This window comes from Parambassis ranga, chromosome 17 (genome assembly GCF_900634625.1).
Source record: "Parambassis ranga chromosome 17, fParRan2.1, whole genome shotgun sequence".
NCBI classification, from domain to species: Eukaryota; Metazoa; Chordata; class Actinopteri; family Ambassidae; genus Parambassis; species Parambassis ranga.
The window spans coordinates 9,063,081-9,077,867 of NC_041037.1; the positions used below are offsets into that span (position 1 = coordinate 9,063,081).

Here is a 14,787-nt window from a genome sequence, read left to right on the forward strand (position 1 = left end):
AAGATGGATTGAGGGATAACGTTGCTAGGAGACCCTGACATCAGCTTATTTATCCCAAAATCATGCGGAGCCCACATGTATTCAGCCTCATTGTGTGTGTGTGTGTGTGCCTCCTCTCCTCACTGCGTCTGTGTGTCCTTGGTCTTGCTCATAAAGCCGACAGCATTTCCTTCACTCTGCTCTCTGCCGTTTCTGCTGAAACAAATTCAGTTCAGTTCAGCTTGGAACATGAACAACGGCTAATGCTTTGGGTTCTATCCATTTTAATTCAAAGCCTTTTTGTTCGAGTATTGTCAAGGTTGCACGGCAAGAAATTATTGAGTCTGACAAGAGCCTGAGTCAAGTTTTTTTTTGTTTTTTTATTCTTCTCCAGAAGAAAATAGACTGAATGGATCGTTGCAGCGCAGCAGTGGAACAAAGAGAGGTGCAACAAAGTAAAGGGGGGAAGCTGTGAGTACAGTGCATGGTCTACCTGTGTGTATTCAGCTCAAAGAAGACGTCTGTCTGCCTCTCAGTGTACTGAAGAATCCTCCAGGGCTGTCAGGATGCTTCCTTATTTTTGTGGTCAGAAACACAGCATGCTTTAATGCTTGGGTGATGCAGTGGCAGCAGAGTCGCTCTTTTCCATCCAAATCCTCTCCGTCACAGCTCGTCTCTCCCTCTTTTTCCTCTCACCCTGCTAACTTTTCTTTCATTTGATTGCTCTTTTTGTCCTCACATTCCACTTTCTGCAATCTGTAGCCTCTAATTTACGGACCACACTTTTCTCTCCTGCCACTTTCCCCACATTTCTTCACCTGTTTCTCTGTTTCTTTCTCTACCTTCTTCTGCCTGAGGGCACACACAGGACTGAGTGCATAAATATTGCACACCCTCCCTCCTAATTGCCATCTCTTCCTCTATCCCTCACACAACCTATCAATTCCCTGTCACAATGTACTCCTCGGAGGAGCTGTGGAACTCCACAGAGCGCATGTGGACCAACGAATCTGCGGGAAACTTCTCAGTGGAAAAGCGTGGGGAGGATGATGAGGAAGAGGGGGATCAGCATCCTTTCCTCACAGATGCCTGGCTGGTCCCGCTCTTCTTCTCTCTCATCATGCTGGTCGGACTGGTGGGCAACTCTCTGGTCATTTATGTTATCTCCAAACACAGGCAGATGAGGACAGCAACTAACTTCTATATAGGTAAGCTAACAAAACTACACGTACTTTTGAAAAAGTGATATCACAACAGATCGAACGGGACTTCTGCTCGTCGTGAACTTCAGATCATTATTTCATGCCTCTTTCATCTATGCTGCATACCAATGGAGAAATCAACAGGGAGGCTCAACACATTTCACCGAACCTCCGCTGGTACACAGCAGAACGCCTGCGTTGATTACAGGCTTCACTTTAACCATTTAGTGGAAGAGACAGGTGTTCAGATGAGTTCTGACTCACGACCGGGTACAAATGCTTTCTAATACAGAGCCACCAACTCTCATTAAACATCATAATAATTAATAGCTGAGGGTGTTCTGGGATTGCACCTGCATATAATCTGGGATTATTAATTTATGCATGCATTTTAAGAGTTCACTCCATTTCTTTGTGCTTATGAGATTTGAGAATATTATTTTATTTTTATCCATAACCCATTAGCTACAGAGCCCAAGCATGGGAGTCAATCTTTTACTTATTGGTTTTGAAATGTTTTACATCATCAGTGAGAATATTAGGAGCAAATTCTTTAGTAACTTGTAGAACCAGATTATATTGGTGTTCGCTTCATTTCCATTTTGGGATCACTCGTCTCCTTGTTAGTCAGTTTTTGTTCAGAGGAGCCAAAGCGTGAGTCACTGTGGACAAGAATGAATTCATTTTCTCTGAAATTGTCAGAAGGACAAATTCAGCCATTGCTCTGACATAATGTGGCCACAGGGCTGAGATACAAGAGTATATTAGCCATTAAATAATTGCAACATTGGTCCAGATCTCTGGGTTTAAATAGATCATTGCTTTCATTAAGTTCTTTATGGCATGATGATGCTTTCAGCTCATTAAACAAAGAAAAACGGTCTCATCTGTGAGAAGCTTATTCACCCTTTTCTTACCTCAACATGGTGATGAGTCCTGCCTTGGACAACACATTTTGACCGGAGCTGAGCAGCAGCTGGGTGTATGGCTGCGTCTCACTCAGACTTAAGCCGTGCATGTGTTGTGTGGACTAACATCTATACATCTTACAGCAGTATGCTGAGCTGTTATAAGAGCGTTCTTCTTTCTCTCATTAACATTTTTATTGACTTTTTCATGTTGTCCGTATCTGAGCAGAGAACTTAGCATGCAAAGAAATGATTGAATGAAATATATTATAACAACACACAAATATGTTTAGAAGGTGTAACATGAAATGTGTTTGCTGTGACAGCCCTGCCACTCAAAGGTGGTTGAGCACTCTCTAGGTTGAACAGGTAAAAATCATATTGAACAAACTGTAAAATAAATGTACTTATTTTATTGTACTTGTTTGGAGGCTACACATACATACAGTGAGTCATTTTTTGAGTGATGTGTTGCTTGGTAACATCCCTGCCTTTGCATGTATTCACATGGACATGCACTATAAGAGCAGGCACAGCTGTGACTGTGGTTAATCAGGCTCAGTTTACTTTGTATTAATTCAGATGTAGCTAAGGATGGTGTAAGGAGACCTACTGTTTTTCACTCAGTTCACTCCTGTAGTTTCAGTTGCCGGGAAAATCCGATCCCTGTGAGTGGGGATCCATTTGTCAATAAACACCACACGTGTAGAGAACCTTGTGGCTCTGGTCCCTGGTGATCTTGTTCTCTGATTAGACAAACACCAGCAAACCTGAAAGTATGGTCTAGTCATTGCACCTGACCAATCAGAGCAGAACAGGTTTTTCTGAAGCCTCCTAATCTCCCAGTGTTTGCAGGAAACACATTATGGGGAAACAAATCACAGACTAATAGCTGGTTCATGGGAGCTTGGGATGTCTCAACTGACAGCATTTTATCATAAGAAAGAGCACACTTCCAGAGAAAAAGTACAAAATGATCTGCTGGGGGTGTGTTGGGACCATTTCTGGGTACAAGTTGGATTTATTTATTTGTGCGAGCAAGTGTTTGTAATTTCTCGAGAGGTCACAGCTTAAAACATGTTTTATTTGTTTTCAAGGGTCCAGAGATAACGCACGCACATAATATTAATGTTTCTTCTCTGCCTCAATAAAACACATTAAAATGTAATGCTTAAGATACCCCCCCCCCCACACACACACATTCCAGTGTGCTTCTAAAAATAGATATTTATCATCTGGACTATTGAATTCATTCAGGACCACATCAATCATGTCCCTGTCTTATAGCTTCTCAGGTATTCAGAGCACAAAGACTTGAAACCTGTGTGATTGATTTTTGCTGTTAAAATCAGTTATAGTATGTCTGCTTGAGATGTGATGTCAGCTGTCACTTCAAGAAAACACCAAAGGTGATTGATGGACTACAGGTTTAAGTCCTTAGATAGAGAATAAGGAAAACATAAATAAAAACATGCAAGATCTTTGTCACAGAGCTGTGCTGCTTTGCACAGAAAGTGCTCATGTCTGTGTTTGCCTTGTGGATGTGACAAGAATTTGATCTGGTTAAGACATCCCAAGAGCAACATTTGATCAGCACCTGCCTGTCCTTTCAATATAACGGTTCCACAACTATAATGTGATTAGATGCTAAGCTGCTCAGTGTGTGTTATCTGAGCACTATTGTGTGTTTCTATAAGATTATTAGTTCAACAATGTGAATTTAAATCAAGCTATTATTATGTTTTTGTAGGTGCTGTGTGTGTGTGTGGGCAGGCTGCGTGACCTGCAAGCGATCAATCAACAGAATTTGGACATGATTTTCCTAAAGCGTCGATAGCTCATTACCATCGTCATCAAGTCATCAAGTGTGGATTGTTAAAGCAGCCTCTAGGTTACTTACCGTCAGATCAGGTGGGATTATGTTACTTACCATAAAGCTCTTTACAGCCATTAAAGACAAAGACAAACAAATGAAAAATCCTGCGGGAGACAGAAAAATAACAAAATGAGTTAAATCAAATCAGCGCTAACGCAGTCAATTTCTCTGGATGGTGCAGATGTTGCCACAACACAGATTTATATGTATATATATATATATATATATATATATATATATACACACAGATTGGTGGGTAGAAATTAGGAATCACATTGGGAGATTGTTTCATTTGTAGTAGTACACAGCTCTCACACGCACATCCTTTTTTAAGTGGTTATGCCCAAAGAGGTCCTCTGGGAGCTGTTGGTGACACTAATGGAGGACCCACTTTTTTAGAGTTATAATTACTGGTTTCAGATTTTCTGCATAACCAATGAAAGAGGCTGAAGTCCACCGAAGCTGTGTGTAAGTGTAAAAACCCTTTAAACCAGATTTTATGCTACAAGGCTACATGTAATTCATATGCATCTCAAGCGATGCCAACATCACATCCACATGCACACCAGAGCATGTCAGTCTGTCACCACTCTAATACAAGTAAAGAGAAAATAATGTTGGTAACATTAGCTAAGCTAAATGTGATGAATCGACTCATTACATGGCTGTGTGAATCCTGTAATGGTAGTATTACGTGGTCTGTTTGTGTCTGAACAGATTGTCACAGCTGAATAATTCACATGCTTCAATTTATTCATTTGGCCCTTCATTAGCATCAGCTAGGATTTAGTTCATAAACAGTTAGTCATATTGTTGGTGTGGTGCGTTTCATTGCACACACTGGCTCTTCACATGCGGTTCATGTTCATGCCAGCAGGCTGGACAAACTGATAAGAAAAGCTGACTCTGAGAGAACCGCTGAACAGACTGTTATCTATCATGGATAACCCTGATCGCCCTCTCCTCCCTGTATCGGACAGACAACGAAGCGCCTCTTCCTAAAGGCTCAGACAGCTTTGTTGTCCTAAGGATCGTTACAGGAAATCTATCCTGCCTCAAGCAATAAGACTGTATAACTTCTCATCTTTGTGTCATAGAAAACACTGAATGTTGTAACAGGTTAGCTCTTCAATTGCACTCTTGTGTTTGTACATACATTTTATATATCTGTGTTAATAATGTTTATACTGTTTTCTTTACCTTTAGTCAGCATGTTTAATATGCTGAGTGCCTATATATTGCCACTGTAACAGTGACATTTCCCAGCTTGGTACAGTATGTCTATTGTATTCTATTCTTCTTATTTAAGCGTTTATGTGATACAGCAGCCTTATAGACCAGTAAGTCACAATATTTGTATTTTGGTTTTGGATATTATGTCAGACTAGAGCTGCATTACCAGTTGTTTGCATCATCCGATTGTTAAGATAATAAAATATTTAAATAAAATAAAACATTTTCTTTTGATGACTTCACTCATTCTGTAAACACATTAAAATGACTCATATACATGTTATATCCTCACTGACAGACTTATCATTAAAAAGTGAGGTGTGATTGCTGTTAGTTGCTTCTCTCTTCCTCCTGATGTTTACCTCACCACAACCTATCAAACACTGCTGCAGCCTGTGAACCACACAGCCTACACTAAACCTCCTTTTCTCTTTCTGCAGCAAACCTGGCTGCCACTGACATTATCTTCTTGGTGTGCTGCGTCCCCTTCACCGCCACCCTCTACCCACTCCCTGGATGGATCTTTGGCAACTTTATGTGCAAATTTGTCGCCTTTCTGCAGCAGGTAAAACCACGACTTGTCTTGTGTAAATAATTTTCAGTCACTGTTCTCAGAAATGTGCATTCACATGTAAGGGGTATTTTGTTGTTCTTGCTACAATAGGCACTTAAAATGTACTTTTCTCAGCAGCAAGCCACAGAAAACAACCTAATAATCAAATAAAGGACATTATAGTTCATCCTCATAAAGTCTCAGCTCAGGAAAAATGAGCCATTACTGCCTGAACTCCACTGGTTAAAAAATATAACAGACAGATGATTCACTAAAATGACAAATAACAAAAAGCATGTGAAAGGGTTAAATTCCAACAAACAGAAGAAACATTAAAAATATCTATCACAGCTGTATGAACACTGTGCAGTATAATCCTAATAAAAGTATGCAAGGGTGTGACTGCTCTGACTGACAGCGCCCACAACACCCACATCTGCTCCACTCTCACTCTATACACCTATAATTGGATCAAGTGTGAGATCAGCAGGCTTCACAGCTGCCAGGATGGCTTCCAAAAGAAGATTCATTTATTTACTGTCTATCACTTAAAAACAGACAAACTAGCACGAAAATTGAGAAGAAATATCTTCCCCTACACCAGCAGGTGGCAGCACTCTGCATTGAGTCAGACTGCGGATATAAAATTCTTCTCAACTTGTCTGTTTGTCACTTTTATTACTCTTTCTTGATCTGGATCACTAAGCTGAACATTCAGGTCAGTTCACCATGCTCAATTGTCCATAAAAACAGCAAACATGGGTTCTGATAACACACACAAACAATCCAACATTACCCCGACTTGAAAGGTGAGGGGAGAAAGTCAGTTTAATGACTTGCACGTAGCATGTTTTCACTTGTTCATTTCCCTGCACAAATGCATTATCAGAGGGAGGTCATGCAGGGTGTGTAGACTTCCTGCAGCACCAAGTGGAAAAGGCAACAAAAATAGACTTAAATGCACAGAGTGTGACAATGAGCGGGCGTGAGTCAGATCTCCAAAGAGTGCACGTCTCTGCCACATTGTAATTACACGTTAATCATGGACTAATACTCTGAAAATCACAGGGCAGACTCACATACACCGACAAGGCTACAGGGTGGAGGCTTAATGCTGTTCATGCTTAGTCTGCAAATAGAAGTTACGTCCACACCAACATTTTCCCAAGAGAAGTCACTTCTTGGGTTAAAAGTGTACCTTACTCATCCTGAGGAAATATCAGACAGACAAATCTGTCAGGTTTGAGAGAAGTTCCATCTTATAGATGAGATGTCAGGCAGGCCAAGAGCACACGAGACGTGGCTAACAGCATTTTTAATTGAAAATGAGATGTGACTGTTCTTCTTCTTCTTCTTCTTGTGATCTTGACAGGCCTCTCTGTATATTTATCACCATGTGTTCTGCCCTTTATCATCCAAACATTCAAGCATTATTTTTTTCCCCAGCTATGACAGCAGGCCTGCCTCCATTTACCATAACATGCACATGATGGGAGGGTAATTATGTCTTTAATGATTATAATGGGACTGCACCACTGACTCAGTCCTGCTCAAAGACACGAGGGCTACGCTAAATTACCAAAGCTCAAAAAGAAACAAGCTAAAGAACACAAGTCAACCAATGCTGTGTTCATGTGCAGTCTCATTTGAATTACAGGTTAGAGTATTTAAAATGATGTAACAGGGGTTTCTAAGCAACTACATCAACCTGTGCTTAGTGGCCATGTTTGTATTAAGAAGTATGTGTAGAATGTGGTGGTCAGGGTGGGACCCATTAAATTCAGTGGTAGTGAAGAAGATGGCAGAGGATGACTCAACCTATATAGTGCATCTCAAGCAAATCAGGTACAGCTCAAGGTGCTTTACTAGGAAATAAAATGGAGTTCTTATTTGCTTGACGGCAGGAAGCAACACAACACGGTAGCTTCAATTACTTTAAATGTTCTTTACTTATTCTAGAGAAGACAGGCGGACTCAATGAAAGTGATGAGTTATCTCATCTCATGTTGTTTCTGAAGCAGCTGGAATGCACAGATTAAGATTGCATGGAATGGATTGTGGGTAGTTCAGAAAATGCAGTAAAAGGAGCAAGGATGTCTTATACTAAAATGTCAGAACAATATTAGAAAAGCCAATGTTACATTTTTTTATACGGCAGTGAATGCAATATATAAATACATGTATAAAATGCAGTGTATATACTGTATGTATACCCACTCTCTTTTACTTAACCCAGGTTGAAGGTCTCAGGTGGAATTGGTGAAATTACTGGCAGCACATACTATTGCTTTGAGACTGAGGAGCAGGGGTGGGGTGTGGGGTGGGGTGGGGATGGGGGGGTTGACTGCTGAATAAATGACACATCTTTTAATGAATATTTAAATCTTGATTTTCTTTGAAGCTACATGTTTCAGTGTTTTCTATAGTGATAAATGATGAAGACACTTTACTGACTGCTGATCATGTATTATTCTATGTTATATATTTTTGCATTAAATATGTAAATATTAATGTAGCACAACATAATATTCAGACCAGCAGGGCGACATCTGTATCTGCCTCTAGTCACTTCATGGGGGTCAATCTACGTAAGCTAGCTAGCTAGCGCTGTTTGTTGTTTGTACAGTCCTGCACAGTCCATGATCTAAACATACTGTACTTTCTTTGAACAGAAACTATTTGTCGAGGATGATAAGGCAGTGTGTTCTTAATGCAGTGGGCATCTTAAAAAAAATCAGAGGATTCATTCTTTCGACATCGAACTCATCCTGACCCCTTTCTGTCTTTCACACACCATTTCCTTTGAAATCCTGATGTGGTGTTTCAAACCCTCTGGAGGGTAATGGATGCTGGCTACATAGTCGCAGATAAGAGGTGGAAAGAGAAAGACGCAGACAAGGCACACGTAGACAAAAGAGGGACCAAATTATTTCCTGTTTGGATGAGGGAACTTCTGATCCCTCATTTTCACCTTGCTAATCACATTTCAATGCAATATGGATTTATTTACCTACATACAACACTGTTGCAGAATGTAAGCGGCTACAGACTACTATAGAATTTTTTTTTTTATCAGACCCAGCGTGAAACATGTTAAATTGGATGCTTTCATGGTGTCAGAGACTGTGAAGTCTTTTGAAGAAGATAAAAAAATCTGTTCAAAGTCTTAAGTATAAATCAGACACCATTCAAATACACAGACAGCTCTTAAATTCCAGCATGAAGTCTGCGTTTGGCCCTTTAATTAGCATACTTATGATGACTTTTAATTGAATCGAGCGTCATTGAACCACATTAACAATTAAATTGGATGATTTGTTCGTATGCTAATGAAAAATGCTTATCACAAATGCAGCTGCCTCTCTGCTTCCTCTGCATTTCCTGCTTTATCATCTTGCACGCTGTTTAGTTTCAAAACATTAGCAAATTTAGATTGAGGTGGAAAAGGAGGCCAGACAAGAAAACTTAAAATTCTGTTTCCATGTCTGTTTCCTGGGTTCACACTTGTTTCATACACCACCCGAGACCCTCATTTACACACCATATTGAATGCCTTCAAATGTGTGAAAAATGTAATTCATGCATCATCATGATTTTTCTAGTATTTGTTCCTCCAGGGCTGGAATAGTAGTAACCATTGCTGCATCTTGATGTGTATGCATTGCTCACTTATAGAACATATTTGCACATTATTTATTCATTCCGTCATATTTCTTAGGTGACAGTGCAAGCTACCTGCATCACCCTGACTGCTATGAGCGGGGACCGCTGCTACGTGACGGTCTACCCTCTGAAATCTCTCCGCCACCGAACCCCAAAAGTAGCCATGATTGTCAGCATCTGCATTTGGATTGGTACGTTGAGCCATTATCTAAGAGCATTTAATAATTCTAATTCACTACAGAGATTATGAACCATTTGTTACCCTGCCCAGGCTCCTTCATCCTGTCCACCCCGATCTTAATGTACCAGCGTATAGAGGAGGGGTACTGGTACGGGCCCAGGCAGTACTGCATGGAGAGATTTCCCTCTAAGACACAGGAGAGGGCTTTCATTCTCTACCAGTTCATAGCCGCCTACCTGCTGCCTGTGCTGACGATCTCGTTCTGCTACACTCTGATGGTGAAGAGGGTCGGCCAACCCACCGTAGAACCCGTTGACAACAATTATCAGGTAAGGACATGGTTTGTTTATGCTTTGCTGTCATTTGCTTGACTTAACATTGAGATAACAGTGCGAGTCTCTGCTGTTACATATCAGCCAATTAAAAGATGAAACATTCCTCTGTTCTCTCTTCATGGTGGCGGCAGTGTCTTTGCTTTTTCTTATCTCTTTAGTTCATATTGTTCTGAGTGGAAAAATAGCAGAATATGGAGTGCAACAGAAGACAACATATATTTACTTGTAGCCAGAATCCCTCTTTGAAGTCCCTACAACCACAGCAGTCACTGAAAAGGCTCAGCCTTAAAATCCTTCTATTGCACAATCATTGCATGTGTGCAAGGGATTCTGGGTACTTCAAACTACAAACTTCAAAGATACACAAAGTATCCTCCAACCAACTCTCTACATCCAGTGAATTTTGAAGGGAAAATTTTAAGCAGGTGTGAAGATAAACTGCAACACAAACAGACATGCAAACACAGCCACCGCTGTCTCCGATGTGACTGATAGCAGCAGAAATGGTGCGCTGTCTGTTTGGGGTTATATTGGGTGAGTAATGCAAGTTCCTCTCCTCTCACCTCTTCCTTAGGTCAACCTCCTGTCTGAGAGAACAATCAGTATCAGGAGCAAAGTTTCAAAGATGGTGGTAGTGATTGTCCTTCTCTTCACCATCTGCTGGGGTCCCATCCAGATTTTTGTGCTTTTCCAGTCTTTCTATCCAAACTACCAGCCCAACTACGCCACATACAAGATCAAGACATGGGCTAACTGTATGTCCTATGCCAACTCCTCTGTCAACCCCATAGTTTATGGTTTCATGGGAGCCAGCTTTCAAAAGTCCTTCAGGAAGACCTTCCCCTTCCTGTTCAAGCACAAGGTCAGAGACAGCAGCATGGCTTCAAGGACTGCCAATGCTGAGATCAAGTTTGTTGCTGCAGAGGAAGGCAATAACAATAATAATGGAGTGAACTGATTCTGACCAATGACAAAAGAAAGAATGAAGTGATTGTTTCTATACCACACCAGAGAGAAAATTACAATAATAGTAAATTCCAGCCATGGGTTTACTGTGTAAATGTTTTCACAGAGAAGCTGGGGGGATTTCAAAGGACTGTTTGGCACTTCTATCAGAGCTAATTAATAAACAAGGAAACAGAGAAACACAATACAGACAAACTCCCACAATATGTTTCCTGTTTCCATGCCAAGGCAAAGCCAGCGTTGCCACGTGACATCACCTACTGAACTGTGGAACACCAGCTTTGCGTTGGAATGATGACGACAGCAGTATATTGTAAGAGACGAGGAGGAAATGCTTTGGAAACCACTAAATATTGAATGTACATATGATACATATTCATGGGCTTGTATATGGTTCAATTGATATTTTGAGATACTCGACACTTGAGTTGATAAAAGCTAAATGCTGCAGCTAGGTGGTAATTATCAAGAAACAAGAGTAGATACCACTCTTGGGTCTTGATGGTACATTTTATAACACTAATATTGTTAATAATGTTACTTGCCAACAGGAGATTATGTAGCACCAATGAATGCTACATGCTAATGCAAAGAATTAGCTTGGAGATGCATAGCACAGTTAGGAGAATAATACTACCCTCTTGTATAAATGCTAAATATAACACTGAAGCCAGGGGTTGATATGTTTAGCAAGAACAGAAGATGCCGCTCTCGTGTCTGAATGCTAAATGTAGCTTAGCATAGATAGCATAGCTTAGTATAAAGGCCGGTGTAAGAAGAAACAGCAAGCTTTTGCTGCATTCGTAAATATGAAAGCCTCATGTTAGTCTTTTGACCAGCGTTCTAACACCAAATGTGTGTATCATCAACACCTATGTTGGAATTTTTTTTAATCATCCATCACTAGAGAAAACAGCAAATGTAATGCAAATGTTACTTTAAAAATGGCTGCATCTTGTTTTTTTTTTAAATCTGCAGCTTGGAGCAGCTCCTTGTGTTTTATACTCTAAACCTGCAGCACAATGAAAATATACACACACACAACAACAACACAAAATCAGTTCCATGGACGTTACTAGCTAAGGTTACAGATACTGACAAGGTCAAAATCACACTTTCAATTAACGGTCCAACAAAAGGTAGCATCTAGCTGTGTGAGTGAGTGGGTGCAAGCACTAGTGGAGCAGGGGTTACACTTAGTGAAGCATGGACAGTGTTTACCTTTCTTTTGTGTCTCACACTTAGACTGAATACTCTCCTTCCTCAAAGCATGTCCACACACAAAAAATCTGCTGAAGCCTATGTGCATGTAGGCAGGCATGCTCATGCACTTTCACTCAGGTGTTGTTTACTGGAATCAGTTGTCACATCTGGTATGATATAGTAAGACAGACTGGATTCCGAACCCGTATGGCCCCTGGCCCCTGTTGTGAGTAAGTCTGCTGAAGCAGAACTTCTTCAGTCAGCCCACAGGAAAAACATCATTGTTAACACATCTGTGCCAGCTCATCCTACACACAATGACATTCAAAATCTGAACTCCAGTTATGGCTAATAGGAAATCTGCAAATGCTATTTCCATTTGAATTGAAGATACTGCAGGACTTGCTGTCATCAGGGCCACATTTGAATGACATCAAAGTGTCTTGAAAGCAAAGTGCTTTTGGCTGCTGTAATTAGGCATAAATAGGTAACAGGAGAGGCGCTTAGGGGGCTACCATTAACTGAAAAACACATTTGGCATAGGTGGCATTAATAAAGATGATGGATTGAAACATGTTTATCAGTATACATGCATACATTTAGGCAGAGAATTTAAAACTTGATTGAATCAAGTTCTTTCTTTTGGTGAAAAAAGCTCCTTTTAAGGTATTCCACTGCTCTGTTTTATGTACTGTAGTGTGATTAAGACCTTCATCAAATTTAAAAAAAAAAAACAAAAGAAAATGCCACCCAGTGTGATCAGCAAGTTTCAAAATGTATACTAATTGCACTTTCTCTTTGTCCAAACGGAGTAATTAACATCCACTAGAACCAAAGTTATGAATAATAATATGCGGATTACCTTGTGGAAGTTTTGAGGACGTTCAGTGTTTAGGTTCAGTCACATCTCATTTTAGAGCATGAAGCAACAAACAGCCAGACGGTGTCAAAAAGAGCCATTCAACTGGCGATACGAACAAACAGCACTGCAGCAGATGGTACGAAAAGCACAGTCTGATCTGAACATTATGTATTCAGTACATGACTAAAGGGCAGTTTATGGAGTTCATTTGCATCGCTCTCGGAGAAAAAGGATTATCGGAAACCAACCAAGGACAGAGGCGCACCTGCACTCCAAAAGTCCTCCAAAAAGAGCGATGCCCCTCATAAGAACATCATTACATGGATTTGAAAACATGCACAAAACACAAGAAAGAGCAGCCTTGTGATCCCCCCCTCTCTTTTTTAACACTGCATGTGCCAGTGCAGTATCATGCTGGAGCCTAAAGTGTTTTAAACATGCTGGAACACACCAGCCGAATACCTTTAAAAAACCTCACTGTCCTTTGTATTATGTTACACTGTGATTCTGATGTCTGTGTGTTCTTGTTTTAATGTATCTTCTGCATTGGATCAGCTTTAAATCTTCTGGTACTATAAGACATGCTCGCCTTCACATGTTCATGTACCTGACTGTGGTAATAATGACTTGATCAGAAGTGATGACTGCATAATTTCTCAGGGTTATGTTAAATTACATCCACAGCACGTTTGAATCTACATAATAATGATTGTGTCAATCACTGGTGTCTTCTGTAGAAGTATAAAGTCTGTTCAACATTTGTACTGAAAGTCATATGTGTGTTTTTTTCTTAATTGTTGAGCATTAAAGGAATTGAGCTGCTTTTTGGTTGGAGTCATTGAGCTAATTTAAAGTGATGTCATGTTTTTCAGTTAAAGACGTGACGTTTTGAGTGACAGGTGGGTGTTGGGATGGGTGTTCCTCCTTCATTGAACTTCAGGAAACTTAGCTCTCACTCATGTGCTGTCAAAGAAGATTTGTCCATCTTCATTTAGTCTTTCTTTCTTGCTTCACATCAGAGGTATAAACAAAATGTGGGCCCCTCTATCTGCTGCTGCACCAGAGTCTGGTTCCAGCCTGCAGCCCTTTTCTGTGCATGATCTCCCTCTTTATACCCCTAAAGCTCCCCATCTCCTCCAGCTCTGTGACAACAATCAATTAGTGCAGACCATGATTTTAAATTTAGACTATTGTGACAATAGGAAGGCCACCTTGACATACTGTGTCTGACACCAGATGGACTGCCATGAAATTTTGTTTCATTCCAACTGCCTATTGAATGACTGTCATAGTTTCACATCACTACATTCAATTACAGCAATGCAAATGACATTCTCATTAGCCCGTTTTTAAACATCTGAGGCACCTTCACTGCATCTTTTATAATGTTTAAATGGGTGCCTTTGTGAAAATGGGCAGGTATAATAGGGTGTTCTAACTTGCCTGACATGCTTTTACTTGAGGGGGGCTGGGGGAGGTGTTTGCAGACAGTTTTTTGACCACCTGTTGTGAACACCAGCTGAAGCACGTACATGTACACTAAGAGATAAGGTGAAATCACTGTTACTCTGAAAGCTGCTGCTGTCAGGTTCCCTGTCAGCTCAGTGGCATTAAACCATTGGGTCTGTAGAATATAAAGCTTTCTTATCAAAAGTCAGCAAGAGAAGTGTGTGTGTGTGTGTGTGTGTGTGTTTCTACTGCATGGCCATAAGATAGATCAGCCCTATTGAAGAAACTGCACAAAAACTCCATTGTTCCATTTCACATGCAACAAAAATGCGACCATGACTCACCATTCATCAACAGAAGGTCTGCCCACACTGTGT

The 14,787-nt window shown here is 40.5% G+C and overlaps 1 protein-coding gene across 1 annotated transcript; it reads left to right on the plus strand.

Moving 5' to 3' along the window:
- Positions 1 to 200: 200 nt before the first annotated feature.
- On the plus strand, positions 201 to 11,271 carry kiss1ra (KISS1 receptor a). The gene is made up of 5 exons (XM_028428140.1): positions 201 to 1,187; positions 5,639 to 5,763; positions 9,470 to 9,605; positions 9,686 to 9,924; positions 10,505 to 11,271. The coding sequence occupies exons 1-5, from the start codon at positions 935 to 937 to the stop codon at positions 10,886 to 10,888; spliced, it is 1,137 nt and encodes a 378-aa protein (XP_028283941.1). The 5' UTR covers positions 201 to 934; the 3' UTR covers positions 10,889 to 11,271.
- The last annotated feature ends 3,516 nt before the right edge of the window (positions 11,272 to 14,787 follow it).

Coding starts and splice junctions, on each gene's coding strand:
- kiss1ra (XM_028428140.1), top strand. CDS start 935: ATGTACTCCTCGGAGGAGCTGTGGAACTCCACAGAGCGCATGTGGACC. Junction 1,188..5,638: donor AGCAACTAACTTCTATATAG/GTAAGCTAACAA, acceptor CTCTTTCTGCAG/CAAACCTGGCTGCCACTGAC. Junction 5,764..9,469: donor TTGTCGCCTTTCTGCAGCAG/GTAAAACCACGA, acceptor CATATTTCTTAG/GTGACAGTGCAAGCTACCTG.